Genomic DNA, 22,428 nt, shown 5'->3' with positions numbered 1-22,428 from the left:
TTCATATGTTTATTTTCATTTGCAGGCATCCAGCAACACTATACTGTTGTCAATTCCAATGAATTGTTATTCGCGTTTAAAATTGGAAAGTGATGATATTAGTAAATGCATTTGCATTTAATTTTCACTGAAATAATTCGAATACAAGTACAAAAATAAGTAAAAAGACGCGTCTGACCGTATAACTCAAAACTCAAACAAATCAATAATATATTGTCCGAATTATTTTATTATAGTCGTGGCGGTCGCAAAGTGTTGTGATCTCTAATAATTGGTTCATGGCTTTAAAATTATCGTATACAAAATATCGATATCGAACAGAAAATATTGACTTGGTATCGTATCGTATCGAGTTCCGTATCCCTAATTGGAACTGTTGAAAAATAGTAAATAAAGTTATAATAATGGCTGAAGAAATCGATGATAGTGGTTTTTATAGGCAGGATTTTAGCACTGTGTCTGATTGGGAGGTTTTTACTGCCCAACTTGGTGAAGTGTTTCAAAAACTTTCAATAAGTGATGTTGGCTGTCCTGACCAAGTCGATACGGATGTGTTCCGCTGCAATTGGGATATTCGGACAGAATTACTCTTACTGCATAAAGCGAAAATATCAGTAAGTTTTTACGAATCCTGCAATTCAAATTTAAAGAGAGAGGATTCTTCAAAACTCTCCGTAAACAAGTATATATGTGAAGACCTAATGACGGTTAAAAATACATTCGGTCCCCCGTTAGTGTTGAAGAATTTGAGCAGTGCGCATACAATTTCTTGTATGTATGGGTTGCGTCGATTTGTGTTAATTTCCCCACATCAGTCCCAACAACATTTATCTAATCCTTCGGAGGTTTGCTTTTTTCTAAGCGCATCAACGGTTGTGGCAGCTGAGTATTGCCCAATGGTCCCGATTTTTGTGCAAATCTATGATCATAAATGGAGTATCTTCCTCGGAACAGCAATGCATTCCACACTACGAACAAGTTTTGATTTAGTTGTGCTTAAACAAACTCCGATTGAATGCCGATACTTATCCGGTTTGATGACAATATTTAAGGAGAAACTTCCGACAAAATGTGTGCAACCGATTACTGTCTCAGTGCGAAACACATATGCTCTCCAAATTGAGCAAATTCGATTCCCTATGAAAGTACCTTTTCTTAAACCCCTGTACGAAAATGACAAAGATAAATCGAATGACATAGTTTTATATTCGAATAAGTTTATAGCGCTACCATGTGGATACTTCCCAGATGCCGGTACAGAAATATACCTTGTATACAATTGGTTGGAGATTTCGGAAAACGTTGCAATAGATTCGCCTCTTCATTCTGATTTTGTACCTTCTAAATCAGCCAGTTGTAACATGTACCAAATAGCTCACGCAGTTTCGTATTTGACGAGTTGTTTACGGGATTTTTATAAATTGTGCTATGATAAAGATACATTGGAGTCTTTCGTAGGACGGAGCATAACAGAATATTCTAATGGTACTAATATGGCAAAAGCATTACGGCACTTAACGGACCCACAATTTCACCGAAATAATAGTTCTAACTTTTTTGAAAGTTCAAATTTTCCGAAGCATCCTAAAAAAATTGCTGGTCCGCTGAACGAAAATGAATTAAAGGAGTTCCTAGTTTTCTTATTTCCCGATTTATATCCTGATACTGCACAATATAATTATGCAAATGACGAAAAAGATAAAAATAATGAGGTATTATGTGAATTGAACCATATTTTTTTTGTTTTTTCAATTGCCAATGTATTTCTAGTTTGACCCTCATAGAATAAAATCAGCACCTTTAGATTGTTTGTCTAGTCGTCTAAGTTGCCTACTAGCCACTTGTAACGCACATTACGGCGGTAAGGCCGGACTGGCTCAACTTTGGGCTTCATTCACAAGGGAGCTTCAATTTATATGGGATGTGAGATTATCTATACCAGGGTGAGTTGAAATAATAATGATTTCTGATTAACATTATATGTATATGTTAGTTGGATAAGACGGCTATCAATTTCTGATTTAAAATAAAATAAATTATGCTAACGGCTTAGATTTCTGTACACAGAAACAAATATAAAAATTTTCCCTTAAGAGTAAATATTACATACATCGTAAATAAGAGTTCGGTTTATCGGTTACAAATTTGTCAGAAACCATTGCCATAAGCACTCTGTAGAGGTCCAAAAAAAGTAAATCAAGTTTTATGGGATACCAAATACTAATTATTGCAGATGAATAACTCGACGACGACAAATGATGGGCTAATAACGTAAAAAGGTATTAATGGAATTGCAACAAGTAAAGTGTAGATCAGACTTGCTGTCCAGATATAATAATATATGATAATAAATGGGTTTGATGATTCTTGGTATGAGATGTGTTTTCAAAATAGATCTGTGCGATATTACTTTTTGTTTTGGTATATTATCTAAATAAACGATTACCTCATTCAGTGCGGCAAAAAACAAACAGCAACACTGACTCCTGGCCATTTTTTTGATAAATACCTAGGCTAATATCTGTATAATATGTATTTATATCTGTATGTCAAGCGTAACGGACGTGTTTCGGACCGCTCTGCAAAAAGCTGTCTTCAAAAATTCAAATCACTTAAAACTCATGAAAAAGAAATCAAAAGCTTACTGGAGGTTATCGAGAAAAAGTTCGAAAAAAATTGCTTCCGTATCCTTTTACGACTTGCTTAGGTTTAAATGTTTAGTTTTACTCCACAAGATCATAAACACTCAGAAACCCAGATACCTCAAAGATCGACTTATGCTTTCAAAGTCCTGCCGTTCGTTAAACTTAGTCCCGATGAAATACAGTTGTTTGGTGCCTGAACGTCAATACTTTGTGTTTTCTGTCCATCTTTGGAATACCTTACCTTACAAAATTAAACGTATAAAAGAAAGCTCGTGTTTCAAAAATAAATTGCTTCGCTGCCTTGCCGAAAATTGCTGAATGTACTCAAATGGTTCCACATTATTTAAATCTCTTCCTATTAATCCCTACTCCTACTACTACTATTTTTACCTTACTTTCCTTTTAATACTTTCTCCAACTTATACTTCTTTACTACCAACTGTAATTTTAATTTTAATTTTGATTTTACTGTTAATCCTTTTATGTAAACTATTCCTAAGGTCAATCATTGTAAAAATAACCTATGGTTGTATGTTTGACTTTAATAATAAAAAATAAATAATTAGAGAGAGATGAGAGCGCCTGACTGAACTGTTGGTCGGGATAGATCTGGTGCAAGTTCTCGCCATAGTGCTGCACGTCTCTCGAACCACTGTAAATTCAAGCGTTGGTCTCGGTCATGTAACCCAAGTTCATCAATAAGATCGCTGTCAACCATTGCTATTGACGAACCGGCAAACAGCGCATATGTCTCGACGCACTTTTAGTTCGAGTACAACTAGACTAAGAACTACTGCTCGGCCGCCGTAGCCGAACAGGTTGATGCGTGATTATCATTCGTTATTGCCCGGGATAGAAAAAGTTCTAATAACGGATGCCAGCAGGCAATGGTAAGCCTCCGAGCGTATTTCTGCTATGAAAAAAAACCCGCATAAAAACCCATCTGCCAATCAGAGACGGCATAAAACTGTAAGTCTCTCCATTTGCGGCACAACATCAAGACAAACATCACAAATTGGAGAAGGAGCTCTGCCAAACACCCAATAAACGCTATCAGCGCACTGCATAGATGGTGGCAAGTCGGAAAAATAAGAGGCTGAAAGCAAAAGGAAGGAATTTCGTTTGAATCCATTCCATTCGCGAAGCATTACTGTACAGGAGTTCTTAAAGTATTTCGCATAATGCCATAAAAAAGCTAAGTTAATATACGTCTTCGATAGCAAGTACAATATAATACATGATTTTAAATAATAAAACCCAAGGCAACACCATAACGAAGTCAACGAAATCTTTTAATGCTGCTGATTTATGATACTGAAGTGCGAAAGAAGTATATTTGATGATCTTGAAATGAACATATGAAAATATATTATTTTATTTTAAGTGATAATTAATTTATCAGCTCGCTAAAAGTAAAAAAAGCTTTATCTTGTAAAATTTATGATTTTGCATACTTTTAAATTAATAAAAAATTAAAAATGGCATACTAGCAATAAGAAAAATTTAATTTATATAATAAATACAATTTGACCTTTAATTCTTAGAACATATTTGAGTATCTTTTGCAATAAATGCATATGAAATAATTACATCGTGAAATGTTATGGGAAAAATCTACTAAGGCTCTTAATCTATTAAGGCTCTTGCTTCATATTGATGCATAGGCACCATTTCTCATCTTCCGTGACGATTCGGTACAATAAGCTCTGTTTATGACTCGTTTTGCTTGATGGCAATCCAAAACCAATTTGAAGGCGACTTTCTTTGTTTTTTCGTTAAGCTCGTGAGACACTCAGGCTCCCAATTTTTCGGTAAATCCCCTTAAATGAAGGTGATAGAGAATCACTTTATGATCGCAGTTCATTTTTTCCGCCAATTTACGACTGGTTTGGTGACCGTTCTCCTTCAAAATTTGAGACGTTCTTCACCGCTGCGGGACATTTCATCGGCGTCAAAGAGACCAGTACGAATTCCGTACTGTAGACTGACCTAGGACACCTTCTCCTTACACGTCGCAAATGTCCCGGGCTACTTCGGAAGCTTTTTGACTTTGATGAAAAGCAAAGAAGAGCAGGTGTTGTTGTTGTTGCAGCAGGTGTCGAAAATGTTGATTTGTGCCTTTTGCGTATCCAATTTCTAAGCCTCAAAACTTATGAAAAATTAAATAACTCAAAAATACTAATAGATGCATAGTTTTGTAGGTCAGAAAGAATTCTATCGAATACTTACCCTGTACCAAACATCAAACAAATCGTGGCAAAATAAAATAATATATAAAAAACGCTATAAACTTATTGCCCAACTCGATATATACGAGTATATATGTATACAATTGGCGCTTACACGCTTTGTGTTTGGCCGAACTCCTCCTCCAATTTGTGGCGTGCATCTTGTTGTTGTTCTACAAATGGAGGAACCTACAGACTTAAGCCGACTCCGAACGGATATTTTTTATGAAATGTTTTTTCATGGCAGAAATACACTTGTAGGTTTGTCATTGCCTGCCGATAGGCGAAAGTTATTAGAAACACGTTTTCGTTATACATATTTATAAATATTAAGAAAAAAAGTTTTGTTTTTGAAATAATGGGAAGATTTTCAATCTATATTGTAAAAAGTATATACGAATTTTTTTATTTTTTTTGGAAAGAAGATTAAGAAATATTAATCATTTGAACGAGGGTTGGAAGGTGTAAGCAATTTTCCCTTTGCTCACTAGAAGCCGTGGCTAATTTGCTGCAGTTAAACAAACAAATAAGTCCGGAAGGTGTTGCAAGGGGTTTAGATATCAGTTGAGGAGACTGAAATTATTGAAATTTATAGAGCGGTTTAATTTGTTCCACTGGATGGCACACAAATCATGGATGCATCGAGTTGGGCCCACCAGGTTCTCCGGGCAAAGAAGATGAATCCAGAATTTCAGCGATCGCAGGAGGGGAAAATAACTGTCCACTCCTGCCAGGACACTCAAAACCAAAACCAGCGAAGAGAAAACTTTTTGGAAAGGCTTACTAATATGCAAAAGAAAATGCTGATTGGTATTACAAATAAAAAGATATCAATCAAAGCTACCTTACAAGATATAGATATATACATATACATATATATAGATATACATATATAGGTAACAGGTCGTTACAAAAGTTTTTTATTATTATTTATAGGGGATATATACATACAATATAACCCTAACTTAATTAGCACACTGCAAAAATAAACTTCATGCAATATAAGAAAAAAGAGATAGCAGAGAAGGTGAATTGCGCAAAGCTGCAATGGATGTAGAAAAATAAGCATTTAAACAAAAATTAATTACATTGATTTTAATATATAGCTTGAACAGAGAAATAGCTTACTATTTACTGGATGACCTAATAAAACGGTTATTTTGGCACAATTCTATTCTTTTATTTCAGTATTATCAAAAAAAAAGCACAATATTTAATAATTCAACATCTACAATTATAAGCAGTTCGAAAAATCGGAATTCATGACATTTCGAACTGGACACTGAAATAGCACACTTTTACTGGTCTACAAGTTATGAGAGAAATTAGTTATTTCAAATTGGTAAAATTTGTTTATTTATTTCCTGCCTGGTTAGTACAATATATTGTTACGTATCCATTATTTTAAAAAAATGCTTCACATCTGCGAAGTAAAATATCTATTAACTTTTGGCATCTGTCCCAAGCAGTAGAGTTTCAGGCTTCCTATACTCCTCGCCATAGTTCATTGGTAATTTTAAATTTTTTTGCCCAACCTTAACCTGAATATCGTTTCACAGATTTTCAAATTGTGTTGGCCCATTGAGAACTGCAATATTTTCTTTGCCAACTTTTCACACCACTTTTGTTGTACACTTGGAGTTGTTATCATAAATGAATATCCAATTTAGTAGCATGGACTCGAAGGAATATGGCTCCATCGTATTTTTGAGAATATCAAGATAAGCAAACTTATCGATATTGCCATTTATTCTCCACCTTTCAAGTTAATCCCACCGTGCTTTCAAGGTCTTTATTGTATACCGGGATTTGGCTTTTTCACGATGAACAAAAGTCTTCCTAGCAGGACCAATTATATTAAATTTAATTTGGTCCGTAAAAAGTATTATTTTCCAGAATTTTATATCTTTCCTTCTATGGCCAATTGCAAAAGATAAATGTAGTTTTTTGAGGATTTTTTCATTGAGGTGCCTTCGTACAAGTATGGTTGATAATATTCAGGCTATACTCCTGAGTTATTTCCAACGTTATCACTTGGAAAGACCTAAAAGGGGCACGCTTACTTTTCTTAACTGTGACCTTGTCCTGCTGAATTGTAGTCTTTCGCGCAGGCGTCTTTCGAACTCTCTTTTAAACATATTTTTGTCTGTACTCACACATTTGACATTACTACAGATGAGAATGTATGCCATTTTACGAAAACGAAGGTCCCAAATAATGTTCTTCTTTTCAAGTGCGCAGTGAGGTCCTCCCTCTAATTTTCATGCGCAATAACGCGAAAAAATTAACTTTAATTATCTTACTTAATTGAAATAGAACTGCGCTATTTCGTTGTCCAAGGCTATAATATACAAGGCGAAGTCCAAAATAAACAAGAGTGAACTAAAATAGAAACGACAGGAGCTTTGTTTTGATAAATTCGAATTTATTTATTCAAAATAGTCCCCTCCGGCCTCGATACACCGTTTGCGCTTTTCGAAAGAGTGTCTCAGGTCATCCGGAATGTCCTTCAGGATGTCGGTACAAGCCTTTTGGATGGCCTCTACGGACGCAAAACGTTTTCCTTTCATGGCCAAATACAATTTCCGATTAGGTAGAAGTCACAGGGATCTATATCAGGCGAATGCGGTGAGTGATCGATGGTTAAAATGCGAATTCTAGTCAAAAAATCAGTCACCAGAGTGGATCGATGAGATGGTGCATTATCATGCAATAAGCGCCAACTTCCTCCTTCGCGGTATTCAGAGCGAATTCGACAAATGCGATGCACAAACGCTTCAAAACGCCGAGATAGAAAAAAGCATTGACGGTTTGGCCCGTTGGTACAAAATCCTTGTGGACAATTTCCTTGGAACCGTAAAAACAAATGAGCATCAACTTGATTTTTTACTTCTCCAACCGCGATTTTTTGGGTGGTGGCTCGTCTGGGGCCTTCCATTCGGTACTTTGACGCTTAGTTTCAGGTTCATGTTGTAAACGCCACGTTTCGTCACCAGTTAAAATGTTGTAAAGGAAGTTCTCGTCTCTTCTCGCCTCTTTAATGAGGTCTTTCGAATGTTGAATTCTGAGCAATTTTTGGTCCTCAGTTACCTTGTGCGGAATGAAATGTGCACAGATCTTTCGTAAGCCCAAATGATCAGTTAAAATGCGATAAATCGATGTTTTGTAGATATTGAACTCCGATTCCATGAATTTCAACGATGATTTCGGTTCATTTTTGATAAATTTACGAACAATTTCGATGGAGTTTTTGGTGATTACTGATTTTGGGCGGCCCGTATGTTCATTTTCATTTATGTCCTCAAACCATTTCTGAAACGTGTAAACCACTCATAAACTCTGGTACGAGATAGACAATCATCACCATAAACTTCGCTTCCACTGAACCGAATGTCACCAAAATTTCACTGGAAATCAGCTAGAGATGTAATTTGATTTAGCTCTACACAATTTATTTTACTTTAGAGGGAATTCAAAGACTTGTGCATTAAAAGTGGTTGAATTTAAAAAGAAAATGATGCTTTGAAATGATACAATTTCTCATGACCGATTTTTCTTTAAATCGAGATATTGAGCCCTTTACTAACTCATATTCTATCAAAATAGATCTTTTGGACACAGAATGTAACTGAGGAAAGTAATGTACACAGTTTTCGCAAAACTTCTATGGTGGAAAATTTAGCTAACTAGCCTATTTTTTAACAAACCGCCCATAGCGGAATGAAAATTAAAAATTGCTAGTGATTTAAATCAACTGAATTTTCCGAAATACGAAAACGTTTGATTAATTCGGAGAAGCTTTCCACATAAAATGTCTACCCTAGGTTAGTTTATAAAGAATCTCAGTAGTGAATAATTGCTAGATGACACCTATTTTGATGTCATTTGTCAAGTAGACAGATGTACAATTTTACACGATAAAAAATCGCATCAAAATTATTGAAACTTATGAAAATGGTCGGTCTTTAAGAACAACATCTCGCTACTCATCACACGATGTGTTGCAAAGACGGAAGATCATACTTTTGCACCATATCTTAAGCTGCTATGCATTTTTTTATGTATTTGGTTTCCTTGAAATGGGCAAAAAAAATCCAAATGTGAAGAGGACAAAAATAAGTGTGTTCTAAAAAAAATCCAGTGAGTTGAAGTTTTGCAGTTAATAGTGTGAGGACATCTACATACTTTTAAAGAAAGGATAGGATAGGATATCTCTTGACTATTTTATTTCTTATTAAATTGTAATACGACCTTAGACCAATCAAAGTCGACTAGAGCAATCAATTCAAATATATATTTTTTGTTTAATTAGAGTTGTTAGCGGATTTCCTAACACGCGCACTTGTTTACTAAATCAAAAATTGCAAATGCTGAACTATTGTATTGAGCGTTCTAAGTTTCGAAAATATGACAAAGAACAGAGAGAACCAAAAATAATTGATAACAGCTTCGAGGAAGCTTCCAGCGAAACTGGCGATGAAGACGACGATGAGTTCTATGAATGCACAGAATATGCTCCAGAAGGTCGTGACAGATGCTTAGGTGACCTCAAATTATTAGACTGTGATGAGCCGTTGTACGTACCTATTACACAAGATCCTGTGCCTAAAACTGAAGATGAATTGCAAGCAGATGCAGAAGCAATGCTGAGACTAGGATCTGGTTCAGGTTTTAAATAAATAAGTTTTTCAAATTTCAATAATTTATTCTAAATTAAACAGGTTTGAACATGGAGATGTTCTCTTCTTTGCTTTCTGATATGGAAGCCTTTAAAGCAGCAAATCCAAAAGGAAAAATAGAGGATTTCATACGATGGTACAGTCCCAAAGACTGGGAAGAAGGTAAAATAACATATACAGAATACATATCATACATATCTTGGTAGAATACTGTAATCGATAAAATGTAGAAAATGTTTAATCTAAATTACTTTCTCTAATTATTTGTATGTTTAGATGAACAATCGACAATAGGGAGGCTAAGCGTCCGCATGCAAGTTCCGGGTAATACTTGGCAGACGGTTTGGCAAAAAGCACAACCTGTGCCAGCTAGCAAACAGGTCTGAATTCTTAATCTGAAATATAGAATTTAATTAAATTTGAAACAAATTTACGTACATACGTCTTTCGCACAGAAACGTTTATTTGATGAAACGACTGAGGCGATGAAGGTTTTGACATTTTTGGAAACTCGGAATATAAGTGAAATTTATGAGTTAACAATAATACCGCTACTACATGCTGCTTTAATAAAGTTCAAGGTATCTCTTTAATCTCTCAATTTGAAAACTGAAATATATTTATTTTCAATCAAATTTAAATACCATAGGATATTTTGGAAACAGCAAACGTATTAGATATTTTTGAAACTGGAATTGAAGCATTATTTGCTGAATTATGCCATTTATCGCGTGATGTTGAGATATTTGATACTGGTGTCGAACAGAAAACACCCAATCCGGAACATCTAATTGAAAACCTAGAAAAGATGGAAACACAATTATATCAATATAAATGTTTTGAACAATTGGCAGGCTATCCAGACTGCATATCATTGGAAGAAGTAAAGCAAAAGTTCCGTGAAATGATTGAAAATGAAAATAGTTGCAGCATAACTGGTTTAGACAGAATTGCTAAACATAATTATAGATTCAACGAAGCTGAAACAGCTAATCTTCATTTGGTCAAAGAATTGCGTAGCAATTTGATAATTAAGGAGTATGTTTTGCGAGTGCGTGGTGATATGGCTTTTGGGCCACAATTTTTACGAGCAATTGTGACGGGCGAAGAAGTACGTTTATGTGGTGCATTTACTGAAAATACTACACTTCTTTGAAGCGAAACCTTTTATCTGATAAACGGATTAGATGGAATATATGTATAATATTTGTATTGCTGATTGTTTAAATTGTATCCAGCTAAAAAAACTTTCTGCACATACGTATACCTGTGTACATATGCAGCATTTATATTTCTTCATCCGCTAAAATACCATCACAACTGGAAGACCAGAACTGCCTCAACGTTTTCAACTAAAATATGCGTGGGTATTTGTCGAAATTGCCGACTTCCAAACATATTTTTATGTCCTATTGCGTATTTACAAAAAAGGTTTGATTTTTAAATCGATATTTCGGTCGTCTTCCTCAAGAACGTAGAGAATATATGCACGTGTAAGTAGTTATACTTAGTTTTTTGGCTTTGTATAAAGTCATTAAAAAATCGAGTAGTATTGAGCATTTGGTTTAATGAAAAATGCATGCAAGGAAAGACAAAGTGCCTAGCTTCAAATAATAACTTCAAATAAAAAGAATTATTTAACAATATTCTAACCCTAAAGTTGAATAAATTTACTTACATAGTGGTGGGTTCAGAGCAAAATGTAGAAAATATAAAAAATGTCTTATGCGAACGTTTAAAAAGTACAGCGGGCCAAGGTTGTTCAGATTGAAGTGGAAAAAGCGTATCTTTAAAAGCCATAATTTAAATAAAAATAGTGAAATCTGAAATAATCTAAATTTGTATATTTTATTTTAAAACAACATCTAGGCGCGTCTTTTGAAATCCCCTTTATTATTTTTAGTAAAATTTTGCCCGGATTATTATTTACTTCTGGACGATGAGCAAGAAGTTGGTGCAATTGTAATAAAAAAGCTTTCAAATGGAGAACAGGTAAAGTATAATTTTTGCGGACTTGGTTATAAAAGTCAATTTTGTTTGGTATTCATATATTGAAGATACAAATTATAAATACCAACCATAATGCAATTTACGAGAAGCACAGCGTGTTAAAGTATTTAAATTTAGTTTCTTCATTAGTAGGTTTGGCTTTCAACCAGCAAAATGCGTTAGTTTTCAAGATGTCAGCATTGTTAACAAACTTCACTGGCCAATGATGTATTATTGTTTGCGTTTGTTGTATGTAAATGTGGGTTGGGTAAGCTAAGGAATACTACCCTCTACCGGCTCGTAGGATTTCGTAAAAGTACTTGAACAAAAGATTAACTCTGCCCAAATTTAATATCAATTTTATTCAGATCGGAAAAAAACCACTCACAGTTTTTATATGTTGAGGCTAAATTTCCAAACATCCGTTTGATGTGAACTCGAGAAGAAGTTTAGATATTTTAGCCAAACTCAGCATATTTGCGGTATTTAAGGGTAATTTTCAAAAAAGAAACATGATAAGTCTTATATAAATTCAGCATAAATCTAAAATTTGGTAAAAGTGATAAACCTAAAGAAAGAAATACGCTGAAAGATTTTAAAGAAATTGTGAAAATGTCCACTCGCCTAATTTACAGCGACAGCAATTCTCGGGCCAAAGCCATGTAGTATAGTAAAACCCCAGCTGGGTTTTGGTCTACCGGGTCACAATTTTTTTTACAGTGTATTCAAGTTTCGCAATATTCATCAAATGCTATATTAAATAATATGGTAAGTCCAGTACAAATATTGAGTTTTTTTAATTTAGTTTTAGAAGACTTTTAGTAAAATTCAATGATACATTTGTATTTCATGTATTCCATATCACATGAATCAAATGAATTTTGAGATACATGTTGACTTCAAGCTTTTTGAATGCATCCAACATAGTTTACAGTTTCTGATCTATTTTTACCTAGAAAGCCTTCAATAACTATTTTGATTGCGTGCCAAGCAATCAACTCGGAGTCTATTAAAACAGCCACAGTCCACAGAATTTCGACTCTTATCACTCTCTTAGACATTTTTTACATTTTGCTTTTGTTGTAAGATAAATTATGAGCTGTTATTGCAGTATCTCCTTTTCTCACTATAGAGAAGTGCACACGGAGAACAGTTCGCAAAATGTAATAAAAGCTCAGTAAAGACAAAGTTGATTTTTACGAACCATTTTTGGGGGTTACAATAAAGATCAATTTTTGATATTTTCCAATTGTAAACTTTGAACATTTCGGCGTCTTAATCAAATTGGAGAAGAGAATAAGGCATTTTAAATTTTTTTTCTAGGATTTTTTGGAAGTATATTTCAAAATTTACATACATATATAGGTGACATATACCTACATACATGCATATAAATATATATTTATGTGTATACACAGAGGCAGGGCCGTAGAGAGCATATCCGGGCACCGGGAGAAAATTGCAAATGCGGGCCCTTTCCAATTATGTCTAATTCATATAATTCGAATTACTCTCGGGTCCGGGCCCCTCTGAGAACTCCGGGCCCGGGGTAAAAAGTGCCCGGGTTTTAAAACCGGTAAAACGGAGTTCATGAGTGGCTTACACGCTTCAGAGATGGTTGAGAGGACATATATGACAATGAACATACGGGCCGCCCAAAATCAGTAATCACCGAAAACTCCATCGAAATTGTTCGTAAATTTATCAAAAATGAACCGAAACCATCGTTGAAATTCGTGTAATCAGAGTACAATATCTACAAAACGTAGATTTATCCCATTTTAACTGATCATTTGTGCTTACGAAAGGTCTGTGCACGTTTCATTCCACCCAAGTTAACTGAGGACCAAAAATTGCTCAGAATTCAACATTCGAAAGACCTCATTAAAGAGGCGAGAACTTTTGGTGGTGGTGTTTCCAACATGAACCTGAAACTAAGCGTGAAAGTGCCAAATGGAAGGCCCCAAAAATCATTTTGGAGAAGTCAAAAATCAAATCGATGCTCATTTGTCTTTACGATTCCAAGGGAATTGTCCACATGGAGTTTGTGCCAATGGGCCAAACCGTCAATGCTTTTTTTTTATCTTGGCGGTTTGAAGCGTTTCTTGCATCGCATTCGTCGAATTCGCCCTGAATGCCGCGAAGGAGGAAGTTGGCGCTTATTGCATGATAATGCACCATCTCATCGATCCACTCTGGTAACTGATATTTTGACTAGAATTCGCATTTTAACTATCGATCACTCTCCGCATTCGCCTGATATGGCTCCCTGTGACTTCTACCTATTCGGAAAATTGCATTTGAGCATGAAAGGAAAACGTTTTGCGTCCGTAGAGGCCATCCAAAAGGCTTGTACCAAGGCCAGAGGGGACTATTTTGCATAAATAAACTCAAAGTTATCAGAACAAAGCTCATGTCGTTTCTATTTTAGCTCAGTCTTGTTTATTTTGGACTTCACCTTGTAGTACTCTTTACTAGAAGGTACAAGATCACGAATTGGCTCTGCCCGAAGCTGAACGGCGTAGAACTGACTCTTAAAGACGACGCCAAGTATTATACTTTGGAGTAATATTGGATAGAAAACTATGATGGAAGAACAATATATTAGTGAGGAAGAAAAAGGCCAGTAACGCACTATATGTATGTAAAAGGATGCTGGGAGCTACATGGGGTCTATCTCCTTCTATAATGGACTGGTGCTATTCAGCTATAGTAAGATAGTATTACTCTACGGTGCTTTAGTGTGGTGGACCGTGCTAAGAAAAACAACTTACAAAATACCTATGGAAAGTATTCAAGGCCTGGTGCAATTTGCACTACAGGCGCGATGAGAACTACTCTGACGCCAGCGCTTGAAAGAATACTCAACCAGTCACCGATTGACATTGTGGCAGAATGTCTAGCAGCTAAATCTGCTGTAAGACTTAGTGCAGCAGCAATACTGACGGCTCGAAAATGTAGGTAGGTGTAAGGATCTATCGCGCAGAGATGGGCATCAGGTAGCCGGTCAACCTGCCTGATCACTGCAGTATCTTTCATTGTAGATGAGATTGCCAAGAGCGCAGTTTATATGCCATTTGAACAAGAAAACGACATATTAAAACCCTTAAAGACGATCTACAATGACATCGTTGCGGGCATGAAAAGACGGAGAGGCAGGAGGTGGAACAACCTAGCCTATTGCAAAACTGCGAAAATCATGCAGATAAATACGCTAGATTCGTACTAGCTCTATCTATAAAAGAAAGCAAAACTGTCATAGGTATACTGACAGGTCATAATTTGCTAGCGGCACATATGCATGGGTATGTGTGTGTAAGATAGCAAATATATACAAACAATGCTAACTGCAGATTTTGCAACGAACTGGAAGAGGGGGAAACTTTAGAACATCTTCTATGTTCGTATCCTGCATTAGCTAGAACACAAGCTTATGAGCTCTACAATATGAGAAGCTGAAATGTATCTCGGGGTTAAAGCTTCAGAGTAAGGACCAACTGGTATATGTGATGGCTTTCAGTCAGCCAGGTCAACCTAATCTAACCCAATATTATTGAGATCGCATAGGAACTAAATTTCGTTGGTCCGTCTGATGTTACAATTTATAACTCACATTACCCATGACTTAGTCCGGTTCCGAAAATTAACAGTATACATTTAATTTAACTAAAATTTGCACGGTATGTAAAGTTCGGTCTGGACCGAATTTACCACTTTGTTATTTGTTTTAACAACAGTTGCTTTTTGGCAAGAAGACCCTCCGTTCGCATTATATATAATATATAAGTATACGTGTTATAACTACTATTAGGCGTTTTATTATAATTATTCATCCAAACAAATGTATATACAAAATATATAAATGTGTATATGCTTAATATACTTATATATATCTATACAACTCAAAACATTTCGACTTTATGTTAAAAGTACATACTAGTTTTATTATTGCCGTTGCCCTGTATGTAAAACTGTTATCGTCTATGGTACTTAAGTTCAGTTACAAATATTATCATTAAATTACTTTTTTATTTTATTTGTCGTCGTAGTCCGAAGTAAAGTGCTTAAGAATAATATGTATGTATAGTACATGTGCATAAGGCTACATCTCATCAGGCCCGTTTTTTTCATCTGAGTTCTACTTATATAAGTGGTTAATTTGTGGAAACGAAATCGAAGATTAAAAATACCATCAGGAAAGCACTTAAATTATTTAGTAAAAGTTCATTTTGATTAGGTTTATATCGCGCGTTTTTGTGTTTAATGTGGTCAACTTGATATGGCCGTACTTGATGTGCTTGTTTATGGGGAACATGTTAGGTTTTGATGACAACATGGTTGATATCGCCGCTCCAATCCAAGTGGACGTCAAAACATAACGCGTCATTAGAAAATCTCATCTAAATTTAATACATCATCGAAATATCAGGTGAGTAAAGCCTGCCCTCATAATGGCACCAGACCGTTGCGTGTTGTTGGATTCCTTGCCATATAAATGTCCATGTCGTGGTCAGTCCAATTGTCGGACGTGTCACAGTAGTTGTTTAAGGTATGCGTAGAACCAGCATGGGAGTAACTGAAATAGTTCAGAGAAAATATGTTACCTTCTACTTATGCTATGTGAAGGAATATATTATATGAATATGGTATGTATTAAAGTAAGGCTGTATAAGAGACGTATGCTCTGGCATACAGTCCTTCTTGCTTTGTACTTAGATAAAATCATTTTTGATAAATTCCATATATGTAGGTACATACATTCTTTGAAACGTTCATAATGTGACCATTTCCATCAAAAAATTCAAATGTAAAATGTGAGAATTTTAAGAAAAGCTTTTTACGTTTTCCGAAGTGTGTTCAATGCTCTTTTGGCATATTGGATGCAAAATGCCGTATTTTTCGTATAACAAATAAAGCCAGAAGAACATGCTTGTATAAAATAAAAACCGCATGTATTTTACATAATGTCATAAGAGATCTTGACGATCATTATGTCGATGAACAAAGTCTTGATATACTATAAATATACAAATGATTTAAGCAGACAAAACCACAGTTCAACCTTGGTTGAATATTTTTGGCCAAAATTTATATTTTTTTTCTAAATAAAAACAAATACTTAAAGATTAATTACTTACTACCAATTTTTCACTTTTGTCCGCAAATTCCTTTCAAACTTTTAATTCCAATTTGTTTTCATAGGAAAGGCATGAAGACAACCATATTTCAGATTTATATTGAATATATGAAATTATTTCTTCAAAACAGATCGGCCAAACTAAACTAAAACTCAAACTGGTTTGGACTTGCGCGCGGCGCAAGAACCAAGAAACCCCCACAGAGGTTGGCTTTTTCACGACGAACAAAAGTCTTCCCAGCAGGACCAATTATATTAAATTTAATACGAGTATCATCCGTAAAATGTATTATTTTCCAGAATTTTATGTCTTTCCTTCTATGGGCCTTGATATTTTTATCCGACGGTAGAGGTTTCGAGTCTCAAGTTCGCTTGTTAAAATGGAAGAAAAGCTTTGTGTTAAGGATTCATTCACCAAAAATTGCAAATATTCACTGCATTAATTGCTTTGAGAAGATGAATCGTCATTTTGAAAACCAATAAAACAATCCTCTTTTAAATTATCCATGCGACGATCAAGACCTTTGAGCTGGTTTTAGGCGGATTTCATCTTTTTATTCGCGAAATAACTCCCCAAAAAATATCTCAATGGATCCAAAAATATCACTGCATTTATAAACGATCGTTTCTAGTTTTCAAAACAACTCATAAATTGTTTACTGATCACGCTACGAGTATCCGTGTTTTTGATCTGAAGTGTTACCATCAATTTTGTTAAGGCAGACGCAAAACCAATAGACCACTTTGAAACTCACATATTTTCGCCATAAGAGGTCAATTCTATATATAGTTTGATGATTTTGTAAGTTTAGAGTCATGAAGGCACAATTTTTGAGGTGTTGACACATTTACTTTTATTTATATACATATGTATAAGGGTATGTACATATGTATATGCGAAGCTGCGAGCACACGTCATAACAAAAATGTCAGTATTCACCAAGTATTCACAAATAATTGTAAATAACAAGTTTTGAGTAGCCGCCAGTCATTTTTTCTTCAATTTTAGATTTAAAATTTTTGTCTTCGTCGAAAAATATTTACTTAGCCGTGTGAGAGGCCACATCTCGCGCTCGTTTTAGGCACTGTTCTGGCTGCTACCGAACTGTTACTGGCAAACAAATTGTATTACCAATTTTAATAGCCAAAAGTCCGGTACGCTAACAAAAGCGTAAAAACCACCTTAGAAAATTTTATTCCGTGTGGTGAAAAGGTTAGCCACCATTTTTATAAACAAATTGATATGGAAATGAGCAAGTAAGTTATTTTTGAAAGTATTTTTGCGCTTTTTGTAAAATATTGTATTTTTAATTGCAGAAAGTAAATGCACATTTCTCAATCGCAATAACGATGGGATGTCGTGTACGTTAAGAACCACCCAGAACTGTCGCAATGGAAAACAATCCTAGATCGCGATCCTTATTTCAAATATGTGGTAGGTTGGTTGGTTGGTTGGTTGGAGTGGTGATTCATCCTTAATCCAACTAGCGCTTCCGCACCACTTTGTTGCCACATCCTCGTTACCAACTTGTTTAACAGTTATTTACAGCAAGACTAGAAGACATTTTCAGTTATAATTGACATTAAGTTTTATAAAACTTTTTTTAAAATATGAATATGCGTACACACAATGTTTTATAATATTACAGTATGTTCTCAAAAGGTGTTATTAGATCTTGTAAAAATCGAAAATTAATGGAAATTTTAATAAAATATATTTTTAATACACAAAAGGACTGCGGTAATTCAAGTGAGTTGGTTTTAAGGCGAATATGCCTTCTTAAAGTTTTTTTTGTGCCTGTGTAATGCTTGTGTAACTGTGACTACTTCTAATATTTCCTAGAGTAATCTTTCCTCAGGAAGTTTAGAATTGGGAAATTTTTTCATATATTTTGGTATATATCCGCGAGAATGCAACTTCTCACTTAGTCGAAGACAAGCATTTTATCATTGCCATTATCTATTCGTATCTTACTTACCGGCTTCCAGGTCTATGGTTATGTATATGTGTGGCGTTTAGTTGTTCACGTGATCTCGAACGAGGTCGTGAGCGACGCGTGCTCGATGCTATGCTTGTCGGACCTTGTATTGAACCAGCGTATGAGGCGCGTGACATACGTTCCGATGCGGCAGCTAAAGACTGCCGGGATTGTCGAAGCTCCGGCCGCGAGTTTATCAAGTTTGTAGGGAATGCAGCGCCTAGATAGCCGCGATGTGAATTATTTGAAAAGCTGTGCTGAGATTGGCCATCGGCTATTGATCTGTTTGAATGTTTGTGTGTACGTGTGGGAAAAAGGGGAATGGGCAGAGATTTTGGGTACAATGGATAGGAGTAGACGTATAAAACAAAAGATTGTATTAAATAATTTTTTTTCAAATGCATAAGTATGCTATGATTTATTCCTAGGTATTCATTTCAATGAAATCTTGTTAAGTTCGAAGATTTCTTATTTAAAATTATAATTATTAATTTTTTATAGTGTGTTGTATATTTTAAGGATTATTTAGTAGAACTGGCTTATTCATCCACTCAGCGCAGATGTAATGAAGTCGTGGTAATTATGTTTGGGGAAACGTGCACGTTTATATAGCATACGAGGTGTGTTAAAAAATAAGGTAAATTTATCATTATTTCCTCAAAAAATAAATTATTTATTCATCAATTTCTATTTTATCCTCGAAGCAGTTCTTATATGTACTTTTTGGTATGTCCTTGAGCTCTCTCAGCGATTCGGTTTTTATCTGATCAATCGTCGCAAAACACTGTCCTTTCAAGGGACAAGTCGCAGGTGGCCAAATCTGTGAATACGGTGGCTGAGGTATGATAACGGTGTTGTTTTTGGCTAAATAATCTCTTACTAGCAAAGATAAGTGAGCACGTGAATTATCATAATGCAAAAGCCATGCATTTTTTTCCCACAATTCCGGGCGTTTTTTTCGTATTGCTTCACGCAAGGGGCGTATAACTTTAAGGTAATACTTTTTTTCCCGGGCGACTTTGTGGTAAGAGCTCCTGATGCATTACGTCATGGTAATCGAAGAAAACAGTGAGCAAAAACTTGACATTAGACTGAACTTGGCGTGCTTTTTTTGGTCTTGGCTCTCTTGGACTCTTCCATTGGAACGATTGATCCTTTTAAGCAAATCTGAATCATCGTTGACGTCATTCAACAATTCCTGAGCGATGCTCATGCGACGTCGTTTTTGGTCAAAATTTTGCAATTTTAGAACGAACTTCGCTGCCACACGCCAAAACTTCCGAAAAGATTGCATGGCATGAGCCAAACGATATGCCGACATCTTCAGCAAGTTCTCTAATTGCTATTTGACGATTTCCAACATTTTCATCGGTTGTTGATATGGTGGGGCGTCTAGAGCGAGCGGCGTCGTTCACATCTTCTTGACCTTCCGTGAAAAGCTTGTACCACTTGTAAACATTTTTTTGACTCAGAGTCCTCTCACCGTATGACACTGTCAACATTTCTAGTGTTTTTGAGCACTTAATTCCATTCTTTACACAAAATTTGATAAAACTTCTTTGATCCATTTTTTTCGATAGCAGAAAATCGCCGAACACGCATAAGACAAGTGTTTATTTATGCCTCTCACAAACAAACTAAACATGCTACATTGCCAAACCGTGAACATACCTGCGAGACGTAGGTTGAAGATTCACCTTATTTTTAGAACACACCTCGTATATGTTTTTATTTTACTAGCAAAGGGTTTTAATTAGATGTATAGTACGAGGATTTTTGACTTTATGTCGGATAAATTATTGGTTCATGCTTATTGAGAACTGAAGATGGAAATGATTCGCAGCTGGAAGTGATTTTCGGTGTAGCCGTTTTTGTTTTTTCAGGAACAGAGGGTTAGTAAAATATAGTAACATAAAACGACCGCTTCAAGACTTCATATTTTAATTGGATTTATACAGGATGTAATAAATTAATTTCACCGGTAAAATTAGTTTTTAAATTTGTTATATGTTAAATGTTATAAAAATATTTTGAAAAATCCGCTTACCTCGCATTCCCTACCTTCCCAGGTATGCCAGAGAAATGTCCGCGTATATCATCTTGATTGTCCGCAGGATAAATGCGTGGCCGCGGTATAGATCGACCGCTATATGCAGAAACTTGATCCCATTCCTGCTGTAAGAAGTACACATATTTTCACTAATTAGGTACATATAATATTAAGTGTGAAGTCAATAAAGTACAATATGCTGTAGAATGTAAGCAATATTTTCCTTAAGCTCAACTGAAATATATTCTATGTCTTTAAATACGTATATATGTACATTTCAATCTATTGTTAAGTTTTACAAGTTTGTATCTTAATATACTCGTGCCACTACGATCGTTTTCGCTAATCACCGTTATTATGGCGAAAACGTTGGCTGACTATTAATATCTGATCACTTCCTGGCTATTGCATCCAAACACGCAATCGCTCAAATTGCCAAACAATTCTTGTATTATCCTTAACTCAAAACATTATTTGATGGGGAGTGAATTCCCGGACATACTCTAATCGAAATTGGATCAGCTAATGTATACTATGGCAGCGAAAATGTGATGTTGCCGAAATCATCTTCAGATACAACAGTCGTTACCAGGTGAACTTACTTCTTCCAAATCAATTAATACTATTGTGAATGACAACGAAACAGTAAATTATCCAACTAAGTATTTAAACTCAATTGGTATACCAGGAAACCCGATTGAGAATTGGTTCCCTGATAATTCTGCTTCGCAATCTTAACCCACCCAGATTATGCAACGGCACACGTTTGGTCACTATATGGATCACCGGAAATGTTATCGAGACCACCATTTTGAACGGGAACTGCATAACAATTTCCATGCTACCACTTATCCCAATGATAAGTATTCCGTTCAAACGGCTTTAATTTTCAATTTGTTTGGCATTCACAATTTCAATCAATAAATCACATTGACATACAATGTAAATTTGTGATCCGGACTTTTTAAAACCAATGTTTCACCCATGGTAAATTATACACTTGCTCATGTGTGAGTAAACCAACGAATCCCAACATCTTGGAAAACGAAAAACGGATACACTAAAAATATTATTCACTAATTTTCATCACATAAAATTTAAATTGATTACAATAATTTTAAACAACAATATTATTTATATCATACTTAAAAATCAATCTTTATTTAAAAAATGTAGTTTTAGATTTTACACCTGAATGTGATAAGAATAAAATATGCAATAAAAAGTGTATATCAAAAGTGTTTCCTATGGATTGTATTCATACGACAATCTTTAACCCCTTCTCGCAACTTTACGCAATTCTTCGCCAAAATGTTTATCAGGTTCCACGTTGAACAATCAATCCATTTATTGTTTAATTGTACCTTCACGGTAAATCTCCATTGTCACCAAAAATATGATCAATTGGACAACCATTGTTATTCATTTCCCTGACCTTTCCGTGCTACCGAAACCTTGACGATTGGTGGTTGCGCGTGCGTGTGGTTTACTCAAGCCTACCCTCAGGGCCACCCATGTTGAAGAGGTCAGGCTGGATACAACAACAAGGTCCGCCTGGAACTGTCAGACTAATATGGGTGCATGATCCGATGGGATGGTCACTAAACATCCTGTGCTACTAGGGGCTTCGGCACAGCGCACCTTCTTTCCACCACACTCCTGGTATTTTATTATGGACCAAACAGGTACAGAAAAAACAATAACATGTGCGCGTTCGCAAA

The 22,428-nt window shown here is 35.4% G+C and overlaps 2 protein-coding genes across 3 annotated transcripts in view; one reads left to right on the top strand and one right to left on the bottom strand.

The window, feature by feature from the left end:
- The first annotated feature begins 327 nt into the window (after positions 1-327).
- On the top strand, positions 328-11,384 carry LOC128863542 (rab3 GTPase-activating protein catalytic subunit). The gene is made up of 7 exons (XM_054102758.1): positions 328-1,712; positions 1,771-1,943; positions 9,186-9,541; positions 9,595-9,714; positions 9,829-9,932; positions 10,008-10,133; positions 10,202-11,384. Exons 1-7 carry the CDS (start codon positions 405-407, stop codon positions 10,706-10,708), a joined length of 2,694 nt encoding a protein of 897 aa, XP_053958733.1. The 5' UTR covers positions 328-404; the 3' UTR covers positions 10,709-11,384.
- A 3,936-nt stretch (positions 11,385-15,320) lies between these two features.
- Positions 15,321-22,428, bottom strand: part of LOC128863527 (leucine-rich repeat and fibronectin type-III domain-containing protein 2) — a 43,401-nt gene continuing 36,293 nt past the window's right edge. Inside the window, exons 7-9 of one of the 2 annotated variants that reach the window (XM_054102733.1) lie at positions 20,705-20,832; positions 18,658-18,939; positions 15,321-16,117 (exon numbers count right to left, since the gene is read on the bottom strand). In XM_054102733.1, coding sequence (XP_053958708.1) covers positions 15,988-16,117; positions 18,658-18,939; positions 20,705-20,832 — 540 coding nt within the window. In that variant the 3' untranslated portion in view covers positions 15,321-15,987. The remainder of the gene's footprint in view (positions 16,118-18,657; positions 18,940-20,704; positions 20,833-22,428) is intronic. The other variant, XM_054102734.1, reaches the window with a different exon arrangement.

This window comes from Anastrepha ludens, chromosome 5, assembly GCF_028408465.1.
Source record: "Anastrepha ludens isolate Willacy chromosome 5, idAnaLude1.1, whole genome shotgun sequence".
Classification (NCBI taxonomy): domain Eukaryota; kingdom Metazoa; phylum Arthropoda; class Insecta; order Diptera; family Tephritidae; genus Anastrepha; species Anastrepha ludens.
This window is presented reverse-complemented; position numbering and strand designations above follow the sequence as displayed.